Genomic DNA, 24,823 nt, shown 5'->3' with positions numbered 1-24,823 from the left:
TACATTGTATTTTTCTTAGAAGAATCGTAGTCATGTCCATCAATCCTTCGGCATTATTAAGATAGCGATTCACCGGTGAGGCGATCCATGCCGACTAAAGAAAGTCAAAAACGTAATTATTGGTATGAATAAGTTTATTTAAATTAGTGTTGCCATATAAATCAGATATGTAGATTAAAATTGAAGAATCTTGAGAATGTACGTAATCAGATGTGTAGTTTTCATTCGGCATGAAAAATCGACCGAAGAATTTAAAATTGCTGTTGAAGCCTTGGGGGTAAAAGTATGAAAACTGTAAAGTTTGGGGACTAGAAGAACAAATAAAAATCCTTATTGCTCTCCTCCTCCTTCTCCTCGCTCTCTCTCTAGAGTGAGACTCAGAAATGGCGACCGCATCAGCCTCTCTCCTCCGCCTCTCTCTCCTCCGCCCGCCGACCCCAAAAACCCAGTCAAAGCCCCGCCTCCTCCCGCCCTCCTCCCTCATCCCCTCCCTCCCTCCTTCCCTCAACCTCAAGTCCCGCCCCCGCCGCCCCGGACCCGCTGCCGTCGCCGTCCGCATGTCCTACAACCCCACTCCGGCCACCGACCGCCTCATCTCCGCCGCGGCCTACACCCTCCCCTTCTTCAACTCCCTCCAGTACGGCCGCTTCCTCTTCCTCAAGTACCCTTCCCTTTCCCTCCTCTTCGACCCCATCCTCCCCCTCCTCTCGCTCTACAAGTCCGTCCCCTACGCCTCCTTCGTCGCCTTCTTCGCCCTCTACCTCGGCGTCGTCCGCAACCCCTCCTTCAGCCACTACATACGCTTCAACGCCATGCAGGCCGTCACCCTCGACGTCCTCCTCGTCCTCCCACTCCTCCTCCAGCGGATCTTCAGCCCGGGCCGGGCCGGCCCCGGGTTCCGGGTCATGGTCTGGGGCCACAACGTGGTGTTCGTGTTCAGCGCCCTCTGTTTCCTCTACAGCCTCGCTTCGTGCATTCTGGGCCGGACCCCTTACTTGCCCTTCGTCGCCGACGCCGCCGGGAGGCAACTCTAGTAGAACGGACAAGTGCTATGATGGAAGTTTCTGGTAGGCCCATTTGAACGAGTCTAGTTTTTAGTTGTTTCTTGTTTGCTTGCTCTGCTTTAGCTGGTCTTTCGATGACATGTATTTTAGCTGCTGAATGAGGTTCTGGTGGTTGTAACCGGATTGGCGTTTGGCAGTTGCATATCCCCAGTAAAGCAGATGCGTCAAAGTTTTATCTTCGGCCGTTGTTTTCTGCTGACATGATTGAATACTTCCGATTCTCACCAGGTTCTCTTGTCAAGCTCGATTTCGGGTTTCCTTTTATCGAAACCTTTCTGTTGATCCCCTCATCCGGGATGGAATCCGAACTTTAAAGTTCCGCTAATCAGACGAGGGATGATTGATTGACTGTATTGTCATGCCATCCCTCCTTGCCTAACTGCATACAATTTTTGAATGTCAATGAGGCAGCTAAAGCAAATTGCTTCCCATTTCATTGCAATATGCACCTGACAACTCCCACTGCCCAAACCAAGAAATAAGCAAGAGGAAAGTTTGTATGATTTGATTGAGAAGTCCATTGATATTGGAGCGTAGAGTATTAGTTATTGTGTCACGGGCTTTACCTTGGTTTAGCTCGCTATCCTATACTATAATCTTGGTACTTATCAATTCTCACCCCATAGGTGTGAATTTTGGCAGCTGCTTTTCTTTGGTTGTTGTGGCGGACCATGGAGCTGTCAAAGGAGTGGTTTGCTGATAATCTTGTCATGCACATTTAATTTTATATCAAGTTCCGGCCCCTTTTGCTTCTAGAATCCTTTCGCCCTTCCGCTAATTGGAGATTTATCTCTTCAGACTGTTCATTTGTTTAACCTCTCAGAGTTTTGCACAAAACAGGCTTTGCTCTTTGAGAAGTGCAAATTCTACGGTTTTTTTTTTTTTGGTCGGAGCAAATTCTATGTTTGGTCATCCAGTTTTGCTCGATTTCATTTGGCCCCATTGAAAAATTTCTCGTCTCACTTCACCGCCAAAATTCACTGATGTATGTCATTTAACTCCTTAAACTTCACCAGTTTGTGTTAGTTTGGCTCACATTTATAGCGGGTTTTGCTCTCTCACTGGACTTAGGCTCCAATTTTAGAAGGTATAGAGTGTCTTTATTGGGATCCTTCTCTTCTCTTCTTAAATCAGATAGCTGCCCAGTACAGTAGACTGGTTGAAGTGTACTTTTGTAGCCAATTGGTCAGTGATCCCACGTTAAGTAAGTTGTTTTTAAGTATCAGCGTCCAATATGTGCTGCAGCTGACAACCAAAAAGGAGAGAGGACTATAGCGCCCTGTCAAGAAGTTTGAAGAGCTTAGTGTTAGTTGTTTGTTGGTTCTACTTGAGTTAATCTTCTACACGCTTATTGATCTTGAGAAGCTTCAATTAGAATGACCCTGACATATTGTTAGCAACTGAATTTTACGTGGTTGTTTCATAGGGATGTTTGTGGAATATTATGTGAAGAACATCGCCACGGATTCAGCTGCTCTTGTGACCGGACAGATTTTCTCGTTGTCATGTACTTTGCTGTTCAAGCTCAATCTGAGTTTTTTCATCCAGAAGCTTCTCTGTTATTCCCCCTTGCTCTCAATCCCCTTTTAAGTTTCCTTGTGTATAATCTTGAAATACGGTGAATCTTGCGAGATGCCTCTTGTTCGGGTCGGGTCGTGTTGGCTCAGCTCAGGCACCTGCTTATTTGGAGACCCTAAACATTCTGCATACTGTGGCAATCCAAGTAAAATATGCGGGCATTCAGCCAATGCAAGGTGATTTGCCTCTTGTGCTTCTTTGGTATGAAGCTGCGTCTACAGAGTGAAGCATTTGTTGATCAATGATGGGAATCTGCAATGGGACCCAGTTCCATTCTTCTTATGGGAGAAGTAGACAAGTGTATTGGCACACTCATTGGGCCTCAATTTGGTACCGTGAAGCAATTTTGCCTGTGCTATTTTGACCATATAACTGTAGCTCAATCTCTATTCCATCCTTTTAAGCAGTTGATGATTGAGAAATGAAGATGAAAGCTTCATGGCTAGGACAATGCAAAGATCATGGTTCGTTTTTGCTCCTTCCCATCGATGCATATGTAACTATCTTGCCGATTGGGGAGGTACGCCATGTGCCTAAGATTGACGAGCTTCGTTTCGAAATAGTTCGGTACATACAAATGTTGACAAGTAGATTTGCATAGTCAGTTGTTAGGATACATGATATTTTAACGAGCTAAGGGATCATGTCTAAATGATGTTCGTCGATGTGGTTCCAATCATATTGATGGTTGAGATTCACTAGACCAACGATGAATCGAGATCTAGTAGGACGTCTTCCATGGTATCTAGATGTCTGTGGATACTTGGGGTACGTTTGGCTTAGCATTTTGAAAGCTCCTTAGGAGAATTTTGGGATGTTTGGCAATCATTCTCAAGGAACTTTGGGGTGAAAGTTGGCGAAAGCTCAATGTTAGCAATGATCAGCATTGAGCTTTCAGCATTTTCGAAATGTTGAAGGGCTCAATTAACGAAAATATAGCAATTGCCTGTTTTGCCTTCAAAATCCTAATAAAAACCCAATTTTACTCCTTTTAAAAAGTTAAACCTTGTATCTCACTTCGTTCGCTCCACACCCTTTGTTTGCTGGTTCCTGCTCTGCACTTTGCCTCCACCTCTTCTTTGCTTAGTTCCTTGCTCGACTCTGCACTTCATTTGCTTTGCCCGCCCTTTGGCACTTCGATCTCCTCTTCGTCCCCAAGTGAGATTTTTTACTTCCGGCATGAAAATCGGCCATGATTGAGGATCCATTGCTCGCCCTCCGGAACTTCAATTTGCTCTTCTACCCCTTGTCATTTCCCTCTTTGTGTTCTCTTCTCTCCCATTTGCGTCTTGTCCAAGACCAAGAGGGCTGTCGTATTTTGAGATTTTTGGTTCTGCCCTTCTCTCCAATTTGCATCTTCTCTCCCTTTCCAATTTGCATCTTCTCTCCCTTTTGTGTGTTGCTGGTTGGAAGGAAAGGGTGTCTGAAGATGCTCCTGCATTGGTGGTTTCCTGGTCAGAGTTGAGCGAACTCTTTGTTGGTTGTGTACTCTCTTCCTATCCTGAGTCGGTATCGTGTCGCGTTTGAGAGGCTATGAATTTGCTTTGGCAAGAGATTGCAAGCGGATTGATCCCTCAGTGCGCCACTTCATTAACGTGGTATCTGGGTTTGTAGGCGAGGGTATTATGCGAAGGTGTCCCAAACACCCTACTTGATGATCGCGGAGAACCGTGCTCTGCAAATGTATCCAATGACCATGCTTTGCAAGGTCAGAAGGAGAAAAAGGAAAATAAAAAGGAAAGAGAAAAAAAAAAAAAAAGAGCGGAAAATATCTGGATGAGGGTTGGGAGGATAGGGATGATGAACGGTGCTTCAAATCCAAGTCAGCAAGGGGCATGGATTTATTTCTTATGTGGAAGCCAGATGACTAACTGCGGTTTGGATGGATGGAGAGTTAATTGGGGGTAGATTTGGGACTAAATTGAAAGTTGAGGATTTTTCTTGAGACAAAAAAAAAAAAGTTGAGAATATAATTGAGACTAGACTTAAAAGTCAACTTTTTTATGGAATTTGGCCCCGTGCTCTGGTTATGTTCCCATGTCAAGAAGTTATTAAAGGGCTCTGCAAGAATGGGAGGCGGCTCGATGCTTACCGGACTTTCAATGATCTAAAGGATAGACGGCACTTTCCGAACAAGGTCGTGGATATTACATTCATTTCGGGTTCCGCGGCATTGGACGGATGGGTGAGGCAAGGAAGTTGTTGGCATGTTTGAAGAAATGCCTCAGAAGGGCATTGCTCGTAATCGGATCACCTATGACCCTTTGGTGCTGGGACTTTGCAGGGAAGGAAAGCTAAACCAATTCAAGAGACCTCTTGGACGAGCTGTCACTGCAAGGTGTAGTTACATCAAGTTCCTCATGTGCCACACTTCTTGAAAAGCTCGTTGAGCTGGAAGAATTGCAACTTTGGAGAAACGTGTATGGCAAAGATTCTTGACAGGAACTGAGGTATTAGAATCACCACAGTTGAGGGTAATTCGTAGGTTCCACAACTTATTTGTGAACAAGTTTTGCAGCTGAAAATTGACAAATGAGCTCTCTTTTGTTGCTTGGAGGGAGCTGTCAAGTGTCTGATTTTCCCGCAAGATTTTAAGCCGTGTTATTAGCAGACCTATCAAATGGGTGGGTTGGATTTGGATCAGGTCATAAATGGTCCGATCTAAATTGCCTCATTAATCCGTTTATGATCCATTTATGCGTAGTGCAAATTTCTTGACCCATACCCGACTCAATCCATATTACTAAAACACTTTTATATTTTATTCAATCTAAGAAAACTTATTTTTTTTTTATAAATTTATAAAAAATTATATTGCTAAATCATTGTGGACAATTTTCATATTTTTTTATTTATTTATAAGTTTAAAAAGTATGATTTTTAATTTCTTTTAAAAATCTGATTTTTGTAATTTTTTTAAAATTTTTATCTTAAATTTTTATTCGGGAGTGAATAGGTACAGATGCAACATGTTTATGACTTTATCGGTAATTTTCCCGTGCAAATCCGACCAAGGAGACCAAATATGTCTTGTTAAGGTTGGTGCAAGAACAAGACGTGGGGAAGTATAGTTGAAGACGGAAGAACTCGAAACACTGTCGTTCTATGTTTCTTGTTCCTACGTCTATTAACAGCGGATGCCTAATTGATCTGAACAGTCTTTCGTCGTATGCTCATTTGGAATTTAAGATGTCTTGTGCCATGGGAGTTAGAAAGTCTTTCAACGAAGGGAAGGTTTCATTTGTTGTAAAATCATAGGGGTATAGATTCTAGCAGTTTCGTAACCAAAGTTGCCGAACTTCGACCGCTACGGACCACATATGGACTCGAGTTCTATTCTTTTTCTAATCATGTCCAAATTTCAAAGATAATAAATTTTACTCGTGGTCGTTTTTCTTAGTGCTCGATATCACCACGTCGGTGACCATGCAAACGTAATATGGTGTGCTAACGACGGAATAACTCGACTGCACAAATCATGTAAAAGCAAGAAAAAAGAAAGAACGGGAAAAGTAAAAAGAAAAGTAAAAGAAGGGTAGGGGCTTTTACATGGATTGTTTTAAGTGGATTGTAATGTGTTCATAATGGACTCATTTATAACTCACTTATTTTGGATTTTTAAATGGGTTGTCTTATTTACTGGCTTGCTAAGTTTGTTATGACTCATTAAATGCTTATGAGTTATTAAATGAGTTTTGGACTCATTTTAACAGGTGCACAAACTGATCTCAAAGCCAGTGACTTGCTTATAATAGAGCTTGTTACCATTTATCTAATGCAACATACGAATATTTTCCATGTATCAACGAGGAGAAGTGGATCCCATCTAAATAATAATGAATACCAGCTCAATACTCGATTTTATACTCTATTTCAATCCACTTTGATGTGAATTTTTTCCATTTGAATTTTTTTAGCCAAAAAAAATTGTTATTTTTTATTTATAAAATCTTTAACATTGTTGTCAACATCTAAATAATAGAAGTTGCATAAATTATTTTATCTCGATTTTAAACAAAATAAAACTTAAAAAACTTAAATTATCACCCAAGGCCCTTTTCAAATGTGTTTTTGCCAAACAACATTTCTCTCAAAGTTGCTCCTCAAAGTATAATTTACCAAACAATCTTTGTATTTCCCTCAAAGCCCTTCAAGCTAAAGTCATTTGCATTTTGTCAAGGGTCGCGCTTTTTTCACTCCTATTTTAGCTAAAACACTTATCAACAAAGTCTTATGACCATTTCACTCATTGTGGGTCCCACCTTTTAGCAACCTAATGGTCCTGTTTTTTTTTTTTGGGTCCAAGCATTTTAATAGTTCCTTTGGTGTCTTTTTTTTGTTTGTTCTGTTGCGGGTTTCACTTTCTTTAGCTTTCATCCTTCTCTCTATTTCTTGCGATAATTGTCTTTCTCTCTCTCTTACAGCTCCCCCTTCCAAGCTTTTTGGCAAAACGTGGCATGGAGTCGATGAGGATGTGGAGTGCAAGAGTTCGAGAGATTTAAGGTTGTGAGGTGGCCTCCAAGCGGAGGGTTCTTGTCGATTATTGTCGCACATGTTGGAATATATAAATATTAAATCACGCATTCTTTTAATAATTTAAGCTTTTAGAACAGTTAGTTGTAGCTTCATAAAATCTTTCAGCCTCCAACACGACGATCGCATTGTAGGTACGAGAATCCAATAAGTAGCGTGTCACATTGCAGGTGCGAGAATCCAATATGTAGGTGTGAAAAGAGGTCTGTTATACGAAATAGATCTGCGAGAAAGAGGATTGCAACCAATGTGATGTCTACAAAAATTAAGACAAAAGATAGTCTCCTCACTTTTGATGGCTTGACCCATCTACATGGGATTTAAGGTTAAACGGGTGTCTCTTGAGGGGTTCCATGTCAAGCATGAATGATGCTGGTTTGAACGGCCCACGGTGAAACAACCCTGCATATAAGACAATAAAGGAGGCCATTGGTAAATTGACAGCAAAAATGCACAGAAAAAAAGCTGCCTAGACATCCTAGCAATTCATTTAGAGAAAATGCCTCCATAACCACCTCCGTGAAAGCACAGAACTCAGTCCAATGATGTCTTCTCGATCTAATTGGTGGCTGAGCAACAATGGGAAGCCTTCCTCTATTCAAAACCAACCTAATACAATACAGAGGATGGACCAAACATAATATGCACCGCCACCGATAGACTTTACCAGCTACTATGCAAAAATGCATATGGTGTCGTGCCCATCGATTTTCCACTTTCTCAAGGACCGAAAAGAAAATGGTAGAGAGTTTCGATTAACCTACTCAAATGAGAAGAACACTGACACTTATTGGGAAAAAAAAAAAGAACCTTCATCCTTTACTGAATTCGAACCATAATTAGACAATTAGTATGGGGAGATATCAAATGCGCATCTTGAAATCATTCTGGCAAATAGACTACAGAAAAGAAAGAGATCAAATGAAATCAGTTCGGAAAATTTTTCAATGATAAGAATAATCAAAATCCACTCAAAAAATCAAATGCATGCTCCGTCCCAACAGGATCAAAGAAATCAGTAAGTTTAATTGATGGGATGATTGTTCACACCTAATATGTGACAACAGTAAATCTCTTCTTCTTCTTTTCACTTGGTGAAAGCAAAATAGAATCCCCATAAGGAGAAAAACTCAGGAATGCCGAAAGTCCTCACTAAAGATCCTAAAAAGCATTAAGTTTAATCAGTTTCAATAGTAAATAAGGAATGAATTAATGCCCACTTTTCCCGGACATTAAAAAAAAAAGGAGATGAAAGAAGAAAAGGTAAAAAAAATAAATACACCTTCATTCTTCACTGATCCGATCCCATCACATGGAAAATTACCACATTACTCAACTTTAACTAAATCTCCAAATTTAATCAATTTATCCAGCACCTAGTATAAAATATGATGCAAAAACCATCTTAAACATCTAAGAAAAGAAAGTAAAAGGAGAGAGAAAGAGAGAATGGTGAAGATGAAGGAAAGTGGGACTCGTAAAAGAAGAAAACGAAAAAACAAATGCTGAAAGGTGGAACCCATAATAGATAAAATGGTCACAATACCTCGTTTGGGAGTGTTTTAGCCAAACCAGGATTGGAAAAAGCGCAGCCCTTTTCCAAACTCTCTTGAAAAAGCTAAATCAAACGCAATTTTAATAGGCTAAGTTCCTCAAATAATTTCTCAAAGATGAAATTAAGGACAGATTTATTTGGAATGACTTCTTTTGCACTTTTTCATTTAAGACTCTTCTAATGTGAATTGCATTTAATACAAAGCACCTTAAATCTTAGAAAATGAACTAGATTTGCCATATAAAATCTTATATAAGTATCTCATGTCTTTTAAAACTCGAATGTTAATTGAAACATCAAAGGAAAAAACTATAATTAACTCTTTGCTTAAAAAAGCCAAGACAAGCATGGACAAAAATATATCCGATAAAATCAATTAAATACACAAAGAAAATCAAACACTTGGAATACTGAAACCTTGTTACTTAACATACAAGAACATTAATCCGCACGTTGCCGTGGGACCAAAAGGATTTAAACGTGATAATCGCTGTTGGTTTTCTTTACATTAAAATTTTGATATTTGAGCTCGATTATTTGATTTTATAAACTTTTCAACATTTATAGTACTTTCTATTATTCTCGCTTTGTGAAAATACTTCTTCAAAATAAAATTTAGAGGCCTTACGTACCTACATCAAGATACTTGAAAACCTTCTATCGACCAATGACAAGAGTAACTCAAAAAATTACCTATCAAAATTAAAGTCATAAGACTTGTTAAGATTATTTGTTCCGAGAGGCCACTCATGTTCCTATTCGCATGCAATTAATATCAATAGTGTAAACTTAGTTGGTATTTTTCTATTGCGAACCGTGAAAATTATACTATGGAGTTTTCTATTAATCCGAGATAAAACGACATATTATAAAAGAAAGACAATAAAAAAAATGAAAGAATGAAAAAGAATAACTTGATAAAATAAGAAATGTAGAATAATAGAGTACTTCAATACTATAAAATATAATACATTGATTTTCTCAAAGCACGAATCATATTTAGGAATAAGAGGGCGCATGACAATACTTCTAGAGTAAAAATCCGCTTGGTAACGCAACTTCTGGAATATAAATCTATTTAATTACGCAATTTTATTTTTTTACTTTTGGAGCATTTTCTTGCTCTAGAAGTAGTTTTGGAGTAAGACATCAACTTCTCGTCAAAAGTTGATTTTTAGAGAAGAAGTGTTACCATACATGCCATTGATACCAAGTTATTGAAAGAAGGAGAAAAAACCAAAGCTTAAAAGTAAAAGTTGGTATAAATTTAGTGAAATGAAGGGTAAAAGGTCCAACCAAAAAACAAAGGTTACAAGGCAAAATGAAAAGGAAATGTTGATGTGATATGTCCTCCTAAAAATCTCCTTTAGTATATGGAATAGATAATATGCACATTAGTTTTTTTTTTTTTTTTTGGCCACAAGATGCAATAGCGATCGCAAAGGAAAAAAATAAAAATGAAAATGAGATATAAAGTGAGTAGGAGTAGGTAATGAAAAAAATGGGAGTAGGAAATTCACCCTACTCTTCTCAAGGAGGGCTTTAATAAATCATATTGTAGTACTAACCGTTCTTCCATATGTAATTATGTATGATATTAAAGGAAACTAAAATATACATGATAATAATAAAAAATCAACTAAGTTTCCAGTATCAAATACATATTTATTGGATTTGTGAAAATCATATTGTCAATGTACTTTTAGGCTACATTTTTTTTTTCGAAAAATAAATAAATTTGAAAAATATTTTCTTAAAAACGAGTTTGCATCGCTTATAAAAAATAAATTAAATTGAAAAATATATCTATCATCCACGAGAATATTTATATATGAATTATTGTTAGTAATGATAAAATTGTTCTTTGACTAATTATTTAAAATGATACGATTGATCATTTTTTAGTAAAATATTTTCTCGAATTAAATAGAGATAATGAAAATTATTAATAAACCGATGAAAAATGAAAAATAAAAGGTAAAACTACATGCCATATATATATATATATAATACTTTTATATCTTTTTTAAAGAAACATAAAATAAAAATTCGAGAGGGAAAAAATTCAAAATTCACTTAATGAATTTTATGTCCTCCTCGCTCTCCCTCCTATACATCCCAAAGAGGGACAAAAACAATAGGAGTGTCACAATTTTTGTATGACTTTTTTTTGTTCATTTATGTGCCGCATTAAAGTAAAATCAGTCATTTGAGTTTCATTTTCGACAAACTGACCTACGTGGGTTTTTAAATTAATTTTTCATCTGATGTGGATTTTTTAAAAATAAATAAAATTACCACGTGGATTTATATTTATATTTATATTTATATTTTCCTTTTCCTTTCATTTTTTTTTTTGTGTTGACGAGGATCATCGGTGACACTTGCCACCTGCGGTAGCTACGCCAATGGCCGGTGGAGCCATGAAGCCCTCACCTATGGCCATCGTGGCCCTGCCGCCATGGGCGAGATAGCCCTCATTGGATAGAAAAAATAGGAAAAGAAAATAAAAAAAATTCAAAAAATTTTCCACGTTAGCACCAGTGTACCATGTCAAGTTTTTTGGTATCCATGTTCGCTTTCTAACGAGGCAAATAGCCAAGGCATTTAATTGATCGGTTTTTGAAATTTGTAGTCTTAAGTGAGTGAAAAAAAGTTATATCACTCATATAAGCATTGTACAAAAGTTATGGGTGTTCTTGTCCCTCCAAAAAACCATAATTTCATCTTATTTACAGATGTTCTAGAGAAGTCGCCACCAAGTTTCAATAAATATCTATTATTAGTTGAATTAATCACATTAAATTTAGCTTATGATCAATTTATTTTGCAAAAATTAAATAATTTAAATATCCTAAAAATGATAACTTGTATCACATGAAATAATTAATCAATAAAAAATGCATTTGTTACTAATAATAATTTACTGAAAATATTTTTTATACATTCATTTTGATTAGCGATATAAGCAATCAATTATAAACAATATTTTGTGAATCATCCGTTTTCCTTAAAACTATCGCATCATAACCGAACAATAATAATTAGAGAGAAAATTTCAAATAAAGGCTTGCAGTGACCATGACTATTTCAAGTAATGGTCCGACCTCACTGGCCGACCAAATATTCATGCCGATCATGAAAAGTTCCGTCCAAAGGACAATTTTAATCTAAATTTTAGTTAGATCAGACTAAAAATTAAAACATCAGAATTTTTGAAAAAGAAAAAAAAAAGAAAAACAAAACCCTAAATTCCTTAATTACATTGTGGAAGTAACACAACTTGAAAAAAGAAAAAAATCCCCCAAAAGCACCTGCGCTCTCTCTCTCTCTCTCTCGCGCTGTCGCTCATATCTCCAGCTTCTGCAACAAAACCCTAAATTCCTCCTTGCTCTCTCTTGCGTTCGCTTAGCGTGGCCGAGCTCAGCGAGAGAGGGAGCCATGGATGCGATACGGAAGCAGCTGGACGTGCTCATGGGCGCCAACCGCAACGGCGACGTACGCGAGGTCAATCGCAAGTACTACGACCGCGACGTCTGCCGCATGTTCCTCGTCGGCCTTTGCCCTCACGAGCTCTTTCAGCTCACGGTAACCCCCCCCCTCCAACAATACTCCCTCTCCTCCGCTCTCGAATGCCCCTGTTCGATTGTTAGCGTTTCCATCTCTTGCGGGAGGTCTATCTAGCTTGTAGTTCCTGAAAAATTACGCTGCGCTTCTCAATCTGGCGGATGGATCAGTCCTTGTGGTCTCGTTGAACATTTGATTTACCTTCTGTTTTGTTTCAGAAAATGGATATGGGGCCGTGCCCGAAGGTCCACTCGCTTCAGCTCCGGAAAGAGTATCCTTTTGTAAGTTGCATTACATGTTTTTCGCGACGCTCTCTGCATTGCCATGCAACAATTAACGTGATTGACCCTGAGAGATGGAGAAGAGTAAGTGGGTTCTCAGTACCTGGTGAAGTGAACATTAATTTGGTACGGAAGTTGAGTTGTTTCTTTCTAACATGTAGTTGTGGTTTTAGAGACCCTTCCCTTTTGAGCTGGGCTAGAGGACTCCATGCTAGAATTAGGTGATATAATTGATGGATAGGATTATCCGCCGATGCTGGTTCTTTTCATTGTTGAGTGCGACCATTTGAAGAGACATGTCTTCCGGATCACCGGACTAATGTTCTGGCTGCTAGAGCTTTCCATGTTCTCTTGGCATTTGGTGCCTTAACAACTTGTTTCAGATACGAAGAAGCCAAAGCAAAAGGCATCGATAATTATGACCGAGACTTGGAGGATGTCATAGATCGTCTCATCGTAGAGTGTGATAGAAAAATCTCTAGAGCTCTCAAGAGACTGGAGGAGGATGATGCAAAGGCTGCTATTGCGATCTCTGTGTCTGAGGTTACACAGGTGCTGCTTCAATCTTCCTATTCCTATACTTGGTTTGCATGTCCTTGAAGTGTTTAACATTATTGTGTTGGTAAAAATGCAGACACCAGAGGTACTTGAGTTGTCAAAGCAGATCAAGGAGAAGCTAAAAGAAGCTGACCAACATGGTTAGTTAGCAAGCTTCCTTGTCTTCTTGACTAGCATGCCTTATAATTTGTCTGCTTTGACTGGAAATTCATTGACATGATGCATGGAAAACCGTGGATGATTGTTAATCATTTTGCAAGATACTTGCTCGAACCATAGTCTAGAGTAGGCAGTATTTCTTGCAGGGATATTTGAGCTTCTGATAGGTGGTCATTATTTTGTAACGTAAATTTTGGATTGAGGATATGGACTAAGATGTTGATTATCTTGAAGAATTTTACTTCATATTTCATTTGGTTCATGCATATTTTCGACTGCGTAGTGCAGTATGTACTTACTCTCAATTTGCTTGCAGATCATGAAGGCAAGACAGATCTCAAGATTCGAGCTTTGGAGATTGTCGAAGAACTCAGAACTAAAAGAGCAGACAAGCAGGTAAAATGTTGCTTCTTCAGCTTTTAGGCTTTGTTTGGGAGTGGGAGGTGATGAAAATTGGGGGTAATATTCAAATTTACCCTCCTCTCCCTTCTCACTAAAAGATCCCCAATTTTCACCTAAGTTTAATTTCCCATATTCTCCCTCATTTCCCTAATATACCAGTAAAGATGATCTTTGGTACGATATTGCGCCTAAGAATTTTGAATGCATTTTTGTTTTGGAAATAGGAATGTGAACAACATGACATTTGCAATAACTTGTGCAATTAAGATGTAAGTCCTGGTTCTGATGGTAATTTGATGAGTGTGTTACTTGTCTGTGGATTTTGACAGTCCATGCTTCTTTTGGATGCATTCAATAAAGACAGGGCATCTTTACCGCAACCTCTGCCAAACCCACCACCTTTGGCCCCCTTGCCAGTAGTTGCTCCCGATCCTCGCACTCAAGAGATGATAAATGAGAAGCTGAAGAAAGCAGAGGATCTTGGTTAGTCTTGAAGCTATTACTCGTTACATTTTTCTTTGAGATTTAAGTTTTGGTTGCGAAAATTTTCTGAACAATACTTTGCTGTTATGTATTGGTCTACCCTTTCATTTATATCTTTTTGCATATTGAAGTGCTGTTTCATGTTGGTTTTATTTAAGATAGACCTATAAGATTCAAGTTTCAGTTTTATATGCTTTGATGCATCACTTCATGATTTTAATCCAATACCATTATCGTAGGTGAGCAAGGTATGGTGGACGAAGCACAAAAAGCATTGGAAGAGGCTGAAGCACTTAAAAAGGTTCTCTCGAAATCTCTTTTCCGATTGTTTTATTTGTTTGACGATTTTACCATATAACTGTTGTTATGTCTATATCCTCCAGTGAATTTAACAGTTCATTTTTTGCCTCAGCTGCATGCTAGACAGGAACCTGCACAGGATTCTGCTAAGTACACTGCTGCAGATGTGCGAATTGTGAGTGCAATTTTATTTAAATTGAGTTGTTTATTTTTGTGATGCATTCCTTCTCTTTTGGATTGCATTGCAATAAGTACACTCTACTGTTGACCTACCCTGAAGCGCTCGACAGATTGCATTTCGTGTGCACCAGAAACCGAAAGAAAATGGGTCTGACTTCTTGATATTCATTCATTACTCAAATTGCTTCATTAAACCTTCTGGTTCAATGGATTGGACAGGAACTAAGGAAATGTGCTCAATTTGACACTGTACCCTAGCTACTACATGATCCCCATTATCTGCTACTTATTTGAACATTTTGAACAGATCCAGAATTCTGTTTGGAGTTTTTATAACATGTCTAACCAGGAAAACAATTAAGTAAAGATTTTGTTAACTTGATGTTGTCTCTGACACTGTTGGGTCCGTGTCTAGTAAGGAATAAAAGTTAAATTTAGACATGTACATTTCGTATGATACTCTCTTACTGTTTGATAGTTGCTTCCTGTCCTCATGTTAAAAAATAAAAAGAGTTCCAAGTTTCATTGCACGGCATTATATGCATGTCTCCCTCCAGTTTGGGCTCATCTTCCAACTTGCTATTGGTGCTCCAATTCATTACCTACTTTTTGCGCATCAATAGTTCACTCTGATTCATTTTGTTCATACTTCAACTGACGTACTAGTAAGTGCATTCTTCGAATTTTTTTCAGACTGACCAGAAGCTACGTGTTTGTGACATTTGTGGAGCATTCCTCAGTGTCTATGACAGGTAATTATCTTGAGTTTTTAGTAGTCCCTATAGATTTCATGGATTGTGTGTGGGAAAGTAGAGTTGGTCTTTGGGTTTTAAGTGCTTCAGCTTTTGACCCGACAATTATCCCTCCTTGTCACCAGCAGGCTTTTGGGCCCAGTATTACGAGGATAACTTTTCCAGCTAAAGAATGTGCGTCTTTTTTTTGTTCTGTTTTATGCTTGTAGATCATGCTGTTGTTAGCTAAGTTATCAGAAAATTGCACTATCCTTATTATGTGAACTATCTAACCACTATTGGTGTTAGATTAAGCAAATTATTTTGATGCCTTGTGTTATTTCAGCGACCGTCGTTTAGCAGATCACTTTGGAGGGAAGCTTCATTTGGGTTATATGCAAATTCGTGATAAATTGGCAGAGCTACAGGTGAAATAATTCTGGTTCTTGTCACATGGCTTTTGTACTTTTGTTTGTCTTATATTCTCTGCAATAGGGAATTCGAAAAAGATAGGTCCTCTTGAGCTTATTGGATATTCGTTACTTCATTGAGGATAAATTTTCTTCGTAATGCACTAAAGATGTATAGGAACAAGTAGATTGTCGGTGTGCATCTTCGGACTTGTAGTAGTTTTACTTTGGTCAGATGACAGGCTTGAATAGCTTTAATTATTTTATGGTGTAGTGATCATCTCTGACTCTGATTTGGTTTTCACCTCATCCTGCTATTTGATAGTCTCCGTGTGACATTTGATTAGTTGATTTGAATGATGAGGAATCTGAGTGGATCTTTATACTTCATTGTCAGGAAGAGAGAAACAAGATCCGTAAGGTTGATCGCCCTGATGAAAGAAAGTAAGTTCCTTTATTCCATCAGCTGGCTGACCCCTGTGTGGGGGGTGGAGGGGTCTCTTTTTATCTGTTAGATGAATATATGTTCTCTTCTATTTTATTGTTTTCCAAATTCCTAAGCAAATATACTTTCTTTATGCAGATCAAAAGAAAGGAGCAGGGATCGTGATAGGGAATCAAGTAAGGATCGAGAACAGGGGGAGAGTCGTGATAAAGGGAAGGATTATGATCGTAGGAGCCGGGATCGTGATAGGTACCATGAGAGAGATCGTGGATATGAAAGGGAGCGTGACCGAGATATAGAGCGTTCCCGCAGCTATGACTCGAGAACTCGTCGCAGATCACGATCGAGGTCGCAGGAACGTTCGAGGGATTATGACCGCCACAGGTACATTTGTTTCTGCGTAAAAGGAAAGGAAATTTGGTTCTATTGCTCCAATCTTTATCTTTCAATTCATGTTCAGCTTTTAGTGCATATTTTTATCAGGATGTATCAAACATCTTTTTTTTTTGTGCGTGGATCGATGGAATGAAAAAGATGGGTTTTAGGTTCGGGAGGTCAGCCTCCTGAAGAATTGCTTGTATGAAGAGTTTGGGACGATGAAGGGGTCGTGCAACTATTCTTTAGTTTTCATTTTTCATTTCTTGGCCGATCAAGGGCACTGTTAGCTTCTCTGTTTTTTACCAGATATCGAATAGGGATAAGTTGGAACTAAGTGGCTTTGGTGGAGGGTCATATAGGTATTTTGTGGTCACAGATATTCAATTAGGACACAGGTGCCTCTGACTAATGTTTTCCTTTATCGATGATTGGGAATGGCTGGAAAGGAAATTCTTGCTTATTGTCTGAATTAATGCCGTCCTAGTGGAAGATGCTGCTGCAGCTGTTCCTTATGTATTTTTATTTGTCGCTTGTGTGTTCCATAGTAAGATCTTTTCTCACAAGGGCAGGTTGCAACTATAATATGGAAATGCAAGTGCAGCAACATTGGTTGTAGATAGAGGGGATTGTGTCAAAATCTGACTTCAATGACTTGGTAGTAGAAACATGAAATTGTTAACTTGCGCCCTTACAGGCATATAGTTAAATGTTGTTTGACATGCTTTAAGATGTTTAAGGGTTACTTTTCATATCATAATATCTTCTAATGTGTGGTTGCCCCATTTTGATAATTTCGACGCCTTGAAGACATACATTCCTGTACTGAAGGTATGTTGAAATATTGCCTTGAGACTGGAGATAACCTTTGAACAAAACCCTTAAGAATATTTTCTTAGTCTCTTTTTATAGTTTGCAAGATTGTAGAACGTAGAAGATATGAGATGAAAACCAGAAAGGTGGAAATGCTTGATTTCTGGATAAATCTGATGGAACCATCGCAAATAATTGGGCTTTTTCGTGTTTATTTCTTCTTCAATTTGTGTTTGTTTTTCAGCTGAATGATGAATTGCTTACTGAGGATTTTATATTTCATTTTGTGAACCACCATTTTTTCACACCCAGTCTCTCTCTGGCCTTGGATGGGGAAGTGTTAATATCGCGAATATAGTTAAATGACCATCTTTAAGTTCAACAAGTACTTGTTTTATATACAGTGTTTGTCTTAATGCATGCTGGCGTTCTTTATCTTGATTACTCGGTGTTTTGATTTTCCTCAGGCGTCGTGACCGCTACTAGTGGATTATGGATATGAAGATGGAAATGGGGGTGGTTTCATAGAGATGACTAAACTCCTGTAGGGCGAGCTTATCTATAACTGTTTGTTCCAAATATGTTCTGACATGATCTGTGGTTTCACATGAAAGAGTCTTGGAGTTTGTGCTTAGGAGGTATAGTCTTGGCTTGCTGTGTACGATGTATTCTGTACTTCGATTTGCTGGTTGACCTGTGCATTTTCTTACTGGAAGTACCGTTACTCTAGTTTTCATCTTCTTGTGTTATTTTGCTTGTTTGAGCTTTGGACTAGAATCCTTGTCTGTGTGCGGTCAATCTGAACCATTTGAGGGTACAACTACATGTACAGAGTACATACAGTCAGCTAACTTTTGCTGCAGACAGAAAGGGTTTTTCAGCCGTGGTCCTCTGGTTGTTTGTTAGATTGTGTTCTTTTGACTGTGATGCTCAAGATAAATGTAAATGTCCTGCGGTTACATAGCGACAGCCAGGGAATGCGTCAAACACACCAATGTCCGTTGAATGGTGAGCCGTGTATCGAGTTTGCTTGTAAGATCCCATCAAATAGCTATAGTTAAAACTCCTGTCAAAAGAATAGTTGGCTGCAACTGGACTTCTTAGGAACCTGGTTATCATATAGAACTGTGAATTAAGTAGCTGATAGAATCTGCCAAATTACTGGTTATAGCTAATAATTTCTATTGTGCACGTATGGTTGTCTCATTATTAATCTGATGATATGTTACTACTGGGATTTTTCTAATGACATGTTTAGAGAAACTTTTTTACTTTGAACTTTGGTTTAGGTTGCTAGTTATGGACTCGAAAGTTCTATACAATAGAGAGAGACCTTGGTCAAGGTTGATAACATAATCTAACGATCGGTCCAGGTTGATAACACCTGCTATCGACACCAATATGGAGATGGCCAAACTTTTGTTACTTCATTATTTCGTCCACTTCGGTTTGGATGGATAATGGACCCTTCTTTCCTTCGATGGTGGAATCCTAGAAAGGTCCAACATTCCAAATCAATGATACCAGGAAAGACCAAGCAGATAATGGGACATCCAAGATTGACTGGCTGGTGGCACATAAGAAGTTCCAGATCTTGACAACATTAAACGAGAGAAAACATAGCGTCAAGAAATTGCACCGCCATCTGTAATTTATAAGTCCCAGATCAAGGTCTGAGCTTGGCATTCGAGCTGGCGATGCAGAAATAATTGGAGGAACTCATTACAATGTTCAGGAATAGCCCACTGTTACATGTTACCATTACAGCTTGAATCAAAACTTTAGCCTTACAAAGAGTAGAAACACAAAAGTTCCAGATGACGGTGAATGGCGCCAAAACTTCCACATTATCCCCTGAAGACGGCCTCGTCACAGCATCAAAGCTCGTCCTGCAACCAGTAGGAGACATGTAATTTACATCATCGAGACTGCAACTTACATTTACATGAGAGAGAGAGAGAGAGAGAGAGAGAGAGAGAGCCCCTCCCCAAACGACAGAAATCTTTTAGCAAAATTAAATCAGGCTCTGGACCAGTATAATTCAATGTAAGTCATTTGATATCCCAAGTAAGGAAATTGGTGTCATAAATACTATAATTGGCTAGTGACCACATGATTCCCATCTGTTTATTACGAAGAAAAATTGCAGAAAGATTTGCTTACATGATAATCATCCAAGTAGTCATGGCGATCATGCTGCAAAAGAGAACTTCCAGTAAGAACAAACAAGCTTGGCAAAATGCAATACGAGCGACAATGGAGTGCATCATTAGCAGGAAATGTTCAAGAATCAATCATTTTCTATCGGAAGATGAGCGACTTCAAAATATGACATGACTTTTAAGTTTGCAAGTGCATCTCCTCAATTCTTTAGCCTGTTTCCTGAACGGATCCAATCATATGGAGAAAAGAAATCTCTTTTGTAGGTGAACGAGCTTCAACAGATTTCCAAGTTCATCACTACTCCAATATACCAAGAAACGTGGGAGACGAGGGATCCATCACAGATTTAAGGCTAAATCTAGTATGACGCCTTTCAAGCCAGAGATATCTTGCACCAAAGGAACTAAATAAAAGTTGATGCATCCAACAAAGAGGAATGCGACTGAGTGAGAAAGTCAAGGATCTGATGTACAAACCCTTCTATATTTATCTCTGTATCTATCTCGATATCGCCGATCATGACCCCTCTCGCGTCTTCTCTTTTCACCTTCCTCCCTTGCTCTTTGAGCTTCCTGCAAATATAAGAGATCCACCACTTGAAGATCATCTCAGGATATTTAAAGGTAAGGGACGAAACATACGTTTACTTAATCCCTCCAATCACCTCTTCTTCTTGCGCTTTCCTCACTTTTTCTGCTTCTTCAAAGGCCTCCTTTTCCATCTAAAGTAAACAAGAGGATCGATTGAATTAGCTAACATCTTTTTTAAGTCTAGGAAATTGCTAAATGGAGTCAAAGAACAGGACAGACCTCTCGATTGGCGAATACTTCCTCCACCACTTGTTTTGCATATTCTGGATCATCGCAAATCAAGATATTGTCGAATATTGAACCTGCCTTTACCTGCACACAGAACGTACATTAGTTCATTCTCATAGGCATGGATAAAGCTGTTGTTTCACAAGGTGAAGCCGAAATATGATTTCTTATCAAATCCTACCTGCCAAACCTCAATGCCTATATATTTTATTGGCTTCATGACATAAAGGTCAGGGTCGTCCTCAAACTCTGCAGACAGGAAGATAACCCATTTATTATATAGCAATCTTCTCAGACCAACAGTCAAGATTTCTAACATGAGTTAATGCTTCAAAAAGACTTGGGTTGTAATGAGATGGTACCTGGATTGTCGATCCAAGGGATCTTCCATTTTCCCTTATAATTGGGATTCTTTATTTTCTGGAGCAAAGGAAATAGATCAGAAGTTGCAACAGTTTATTGAATGTCAAGGTTCTGTTTATTTTAGTCATGTATCGTCGCACCTTCCGCTTCCATGGTCCTTTATAGGCAGGATTTGGTACTTTTGGTGGTTTCCATACTCCATCCTCTTCTTCATCCCAATTATCAGGCTAAAAGTTATAGAGCTAAGGAGTAAGCATAAGCAGTGGAAGTTCTATTAAGCGAAAGGCCAGAGAACTAAAGTAGCTTTCTTCATATGCAGCTAAAATAAACTGAAAAAAGCGGATGCTACCATGTTCAAAGCATACTCCCTCACAAAAACAAACTAACCTCTTTAGCTTTTGGATCAGGAATCTCAGCAGGAATTGAATCATATCCCTGTATATGGTGAAAAAAGAAAACTCAATAAATACTTAAAAATTATTGAGAAGTCTCTGAAGGGACTTGTTATAGGTGGTGATCGAAGCAGGCTACCTCAGGTTTGACTTCATTAGGGTCTTCAATGTATTCTCTGTCATCCCAGTCTGCAGGCTGTGATAGACAGCCAGTGAGGTCTTGTTCATAAGAAATGAAATATGATAGAATTAATGTGATGAAAAGGTTTAAGCTACATCTTGCTAATGTGATGAAAAGGTTTAAGCTACATCTTGCTGAGGCTTCTACAGTGACGACATGAAGAAAAGAAGTGAATCAACTTCAGACGGACAAAACATGATACGAACTGACATATCAAATCATGGTTCAGGTCCAACTATCAAACATTTGAAGACCACAGCCTAAGAGCAGACCTTTTTAGCCTTGACATCTTTGATTTTTCGTGGAGGAAGGATGTCCCAATCTGTATACATGCTTCCTGAATCCCTTTCTCGGTTATCAACCAGAATGCTATAGGTAGCATCTGGCCTGAGGATGAATGTGTAAAAATGAGTCAACTTGTCCGTTTCACATTGCAAATCCTTCTTGATGGGGTAATTTTGCCCTTGGTAGGAAAGAATGACATGGAGTTTCTTTGTCTGTGTACCACATAGATCTGGTCCAAACATTATGCTAAACACCCAAAAGTGAAAAAAGAAATGAAGAATAAGTTAAATGGAATCTTTGCACGATAATTACGCTGGAACAGGAAATAAAAAGCGAATATGAGTGTCACAAGGTTGGATACAGACAACAAATATAACTAGAGTCAAGGGGAGGAAACTGGTTATAAGGATATAGCTAGAGAAGCTTAGATATAATGGTTATATTTTTGGTCATGGGGTAACGCTATTCTCTTTTAAGGTGTCATACTAGCTAGTCATGACTTCAAGCAAGGGGGGATATTTAATGTCGTGCAGTGCTCGACAGTCTAATCAAATTATTGAGCCTTGATCGATCCTGGGATAGCATGGGCGGAGGAAGCTTGTCCTTGGAAATCCGTAACATATGCGCCTAAGTAATTACGTGTTTGTTTATCTTTGCTTCAGAACAGAACTTGTCAATAAGAAAACCGCCACAAAAAATTCTCATAGAATCTTCATATGATAAACCCAAGACCAAAGGAGTTCCTTTTGCACCCACCAGACAGATGGCCCATTAGAAAATAGAACAAACCTGTAAGGAGTATCCCCACCAAACTTCTTCTGATTGACAAATCCGGAGAGAAGCTTTATGTAACCACCGCCGCACTCAATATCTTGTTCTGACTTAATGGAGTATTGGAAAACCAGAGTCCTGTCCTTGTTGCTGAACTCCGGCAGCTTCGCAGATATTGCAGAGTGCGCCGCATCCTTAGTAGTCTGGATACCTGCAAAATGAAGAGATGGCAGAAGATCATATATACCGGCCAAGCAGCGATTTTGGCACAAGAGATTCGTGTAGACTTCATCTCTCTGGACAACTAGACCATGCGCGAACTTACGAATTCTCATGTATAAACCAAGGCCTTAGGACGTGGTCAGGCCGTAACTAAAGCAACAAGCTAACATCAAGAGAACTTCAAATTATAAAACAAGATACACTGAGGGTGAACTTCAAATTGTGAACCATGATGCACTAAGGGTCCCGAGATTTTGCATGATTGAACATTGACAAAATACAGACAGACAGAAATAATCTTATCAAGAGAAAGGAAAGATGAAAACCTTTGTCGTCCGGATCACCAGGCCACTTTCCGGCTGTATGCTTGAATGTCCCGGCCTTCCCTTCGCTCCTCTTCCAGTCAGACACCACCCAGCGGCTCTTCCATCCATCTTCATTGCGCAAAAACCAAGTAAAATCATTCAAATCCGACCAATATCAAAACTACACGAAACAATTAAGGAACCGAGAATCATGGGACCACGAGCATCCACACCATTAAAGGAATAGATTTAGCCTGCAGTGCATATGAGAAAGAAAACTCCCCACCAACAAAATGGGCCTAATTGATCGCATCTCTATAAGCTAGAAAAGCTTCCATGGATAACAAAGTAAGCTGACTTCGATCTTCACACCGTGATTATGAAAAAAAAAAATTAAAAATAAATAAATAAAGAAAAACAGAGAAAAGGCAAAAATCAAGATTAACTGGGAAGATTCCTTACCCAAAAAAAAAAAAAAAGATCAACTGGGAAGAAAGCGACAGAATGGATCGACTAAGCTTAACATTCTTGACCGCAGCTTCAAGGGATTGTCCCGAGCAAATGTGAGCATACGGGTATCGAAACCAACAAGCGTAGCTGGAACAGCAAGAGAGAGAGAGAGAGAGAGAGAGAGAGAGTACCGAGAAAGCGCTCCTCGAAGATGATCTCGGACAGGGCGAAGCGAGCGAGAGAGGGAAGGAGAAGAAGGAGAAGAGCGAGACAGAGTGGCGACAACGGAAGCAGGAAGAGCTGCTTGTGCTTATTCCCCGCCATGGACGGAGCTGGGGGGAAGCTAGGGGACTCTGCTTCAGTGGCTTCAGCACTTCCACTTATAAAAAGAGTCGATCGTTCTTCATCCTCCGGACCTCCCATTTCCCTCCTATTTACGAAAATGCCACGCGGCCACGTCATACCACTTTTGTATTCTGCCTATCCAATAGGAGGCCTAGAAATCCTTTTGCTCCTTTTGTTTAGAGCCTGCGGTCAATGAGGAGGAAGAGAGCACGTAGCGTCCTCCAATCATTTTGCTCCTTTTGTTTAGAGCCTGCGGTCCGGTCCGACTGACGTGGCAAATGCTCTATTACAGTTATGCCCTTGAACGACTCCCATTGCCGACCTCTACCCCGTCTCGCGGCTTTGCCATTTCAGGCCGGCGATGGTTTGAACCAGGCAAACCAGCGAAGGTGGGTAATGTAAAATATCACTTGGGAAAAAAAAATAGATTAATATTAGGAAAAATTTTAAATTGATATATTTATGATAAATATACTTCAGATTATTTTTTTTAAGCACGAAAAATCCTAAATTGGTACATCCGTGACGAATTTATCCCAAACTATTTTTTCAACCACGAAAAGCCCTAAACCGGTATATCCGTGATAAATTTACCACAAACTAATTTTTTTTTTACACCCAAAACTTCAAATTGGTACACATGTGACGAATTTGCTCTATGTTAGTTTCCGTTAATTTGGATTAATATCACGAAAAATTCCAAATTGATACACCTGCGACAAACAGAGAGTAAAAACCCCAAACGTGTACACCCGACAATTGCCACGAGTCATCCAACTCAGCAATTTGACCATAAATCTAACGAAAATTAACGGAGGGTAAATTTGTCGCATATGTATCGATTTTGGATAAATTTGCCAAAGGTGTACCGGTTTGAAGTTTTTGATGGTCAAAAAAAGAATTTAAGGTAAATTTATCACGGGTGTACCGATTTTGGGTTTTTCGTGATATTAACCTAAAAAAGAAAAAGAGGAAAAACATTTTCTTTAGTATTGCTTCCTAGTACGACCTATTTTAAGCCTCTTGTATTGCAATTATTGGAATAGAGTAACGATATGCTCTCTAAACTCGTTATCGCATAATTTTTTGAGAGA

At 38.9% G+C, this 24,823-nt stretch overlaps 3 protein-coding genes across 8 annotated transcripts; 2 read left to right on the top strand and 1 right to left on the bottom strand.

The window, feature by feature from the left end:
• Positions 1-339: 339 nt before the first annotated feature.
• Positions 340-2,815, top strand: LOC115748454 (protein TIC 20-II, chloroplastic). Of its 4 annotated transcripts, none has more exons than XM_030684942.2 (2): positions 340-1,067; positions 2,684-2,815. In XM_030684942.2, exon 1 carries the CDS (start codon positions 384-386, stop codon positions 1,032-1,034), a length of 651 nt encoding a protein of 216 aa, XP_030540802.1. In that variant the 5' UTR covers positions 340-383; the 3' UTR covers positions 1,035-1,067; positions 2,684-2,815. The 4 variants fall into 4 exon arrangements, with proteins under 4 accessions (XP_030540802.1, XP_048135876.1, XP_030540800.1 ...); XM_048279919.1 differs by having other exon boundaries at positions 2,697-2,808; XM_030684940.2 differs by lacking the exon at positions 2,684-2,815 and adding an exon at positions 2,491-2,624.
• Positions 2,816-12,028: 9,213 nt separating this feature from the next.
• Positions 12,029-18,183, top strand: LOC115748433 (luc7-like protein). Of its 3 annotated transcripts, XM_030684912.2 has the most exons (13): positions 12,033-12,318; positions 12,516-12,568; positions 12,962-13,130; positions 13,213-13,276; positions 13,612-13,691; positions 14,027-14,180; positions 14,420-14,481; positions 14,593-14,655; positions 15,354-15,412; positions 15,738-15,819; positions 16,199-16,245; positions 16,385-16,630; positions 17,902-18,183. In XM_030684912.2, exons 1-13 carry the CDS (start codon positions 12,172-12,174, stop codon positions 17,918-17,920), a joined length of 1,245 nt encoding a protein of 414 aa, XP_030540772.1. In that variant the 5' UTR covers positions 12,033-12,171; the 3' UTR covers positions 17,921-18,183. The 3 variants fall into 3 exon arrangements, 1 of the variants encoding a protein (XP_030540772.1); XR_004016217.2 differs by lacking the exons at positions 16,385-16,630; positions 17,902-18,183 and adding an exon at positions 15,538-15,586 and having other exon boundaries at positions 12,029-12,318; positions 16,199-16,244; XR_004016218.2 differs by lacking the exons at positions 16,385-16,630; positions 17,902-18,183 and adding an exon at positions 15,541-15,586 and having other exon boundaries at positions 12,030-12,318; positions 16,199-16,244.
• An 871-nt stretch (positions 18,184-19,054) lies between these two features.
• On the bottom strand, positions 19,055-23,746 carry LOC115748432 (calreticulin-3-like). The gene is made up of 14 exons (XM_030684911.2): positions 23,576-23,746; positions 22,956-23,063; positions 22,426-22,618; positions 21,624-21,882; positions 21,310-21,366; positions 21,166-21,213; positions 20,919-21,005; positions 20,778-20,835; positions 20,597-20,664; positions 20,407-20,499; positions 20,262-20,318; positions 20,074-20,169; positions 19,598-19,630; positions 19,055-19,323 (listed from the first exon to the last, which is right to left on the bottom strand). Exons 1-14 carry the CDS (start codon positions 23,706-23,708, stop codon positions 19,312-19,314), a joined length of 1,302 nt encoding a protein of 433 aa, XP_030540771.1. The 5' UTR covers positions 23,709-23,746; the 3' UTR covers positions 19,055-19,311.
• Positions 23,747-24,823: the final 1,077 nt, after the last annotated feature.

Source organism: Rhodamnia argentea, chromosome 6, assembly GCF_020921035.1.
Source record: "Rhodamnia argentea isolate NSW1041297 chromosome 6, ASM2092103v1, whole genome shotgun sequence".
In the NCBI taxonomy this organism is placed as follows: Eukaryota; Viridiplantae; Streptophyta; class Magnoliopsida; order Myrtales; family Myrtaceae; genus Rhodamnia; species Rhodamnia argentea.
Note: the sequence above shows the minus strand (reverse complement) of the source record. Positions and strands in the feature narration are given on the sequence as shown.

Bases quoted from the DNA above. Each gene is read 5' to 3' on its own strand.
- LOC115748454 (XM_030684942.2), top strand. From the start codon at position 384: ATGGCGACCGCATCAGCCTCTCTCCTCCGCCTCTCTCTCCTCCGCCCG.
- LOC115748433 (XM_030684912.2), top strand. From the start codon at position 12,172: ATGGATGCGATACGGAAGCAGCTGGACGTGCTCATGGGCGCCAACCGC. The intron at 13,692-14,026 runs GTAAAATGTTGC...GGATTTTGACAG, and splicing joins CTAAAAGAGCAGACAAGCAG to TCCATGCTTCTTTTGGATGC. The intron at 16,246-16,384 runs GTAAGTTCCTTT...TTCTTTATGCAG, and splicing joins GATCGCCCTGATGAAAGAAA to ATCAAAAGAAAGGAGCAGGG.
- LOC115748432 (XM_030684911.2), bottom strand. From the start codon at position 23,708: ATGGCGGGGAATAAGCACAAGCAGCTCTTCCTGCTTCCGTTGTCGCCA. The intron at 21,214-21,309 runs GTAGCCTGCTTC...CACCATATACAG, and splicing joins CTAATGAAGTCAAACCTGAG to GGATATGATTCAATTCCTGC. The intron at 20,319-20,406 runs GTCTGTCCTGTT...TGTTTACTTTAG, and splicing joins AAGTATTCGCCAATCGAGAG to ATGGAAAAGGAGGCCTTTGA.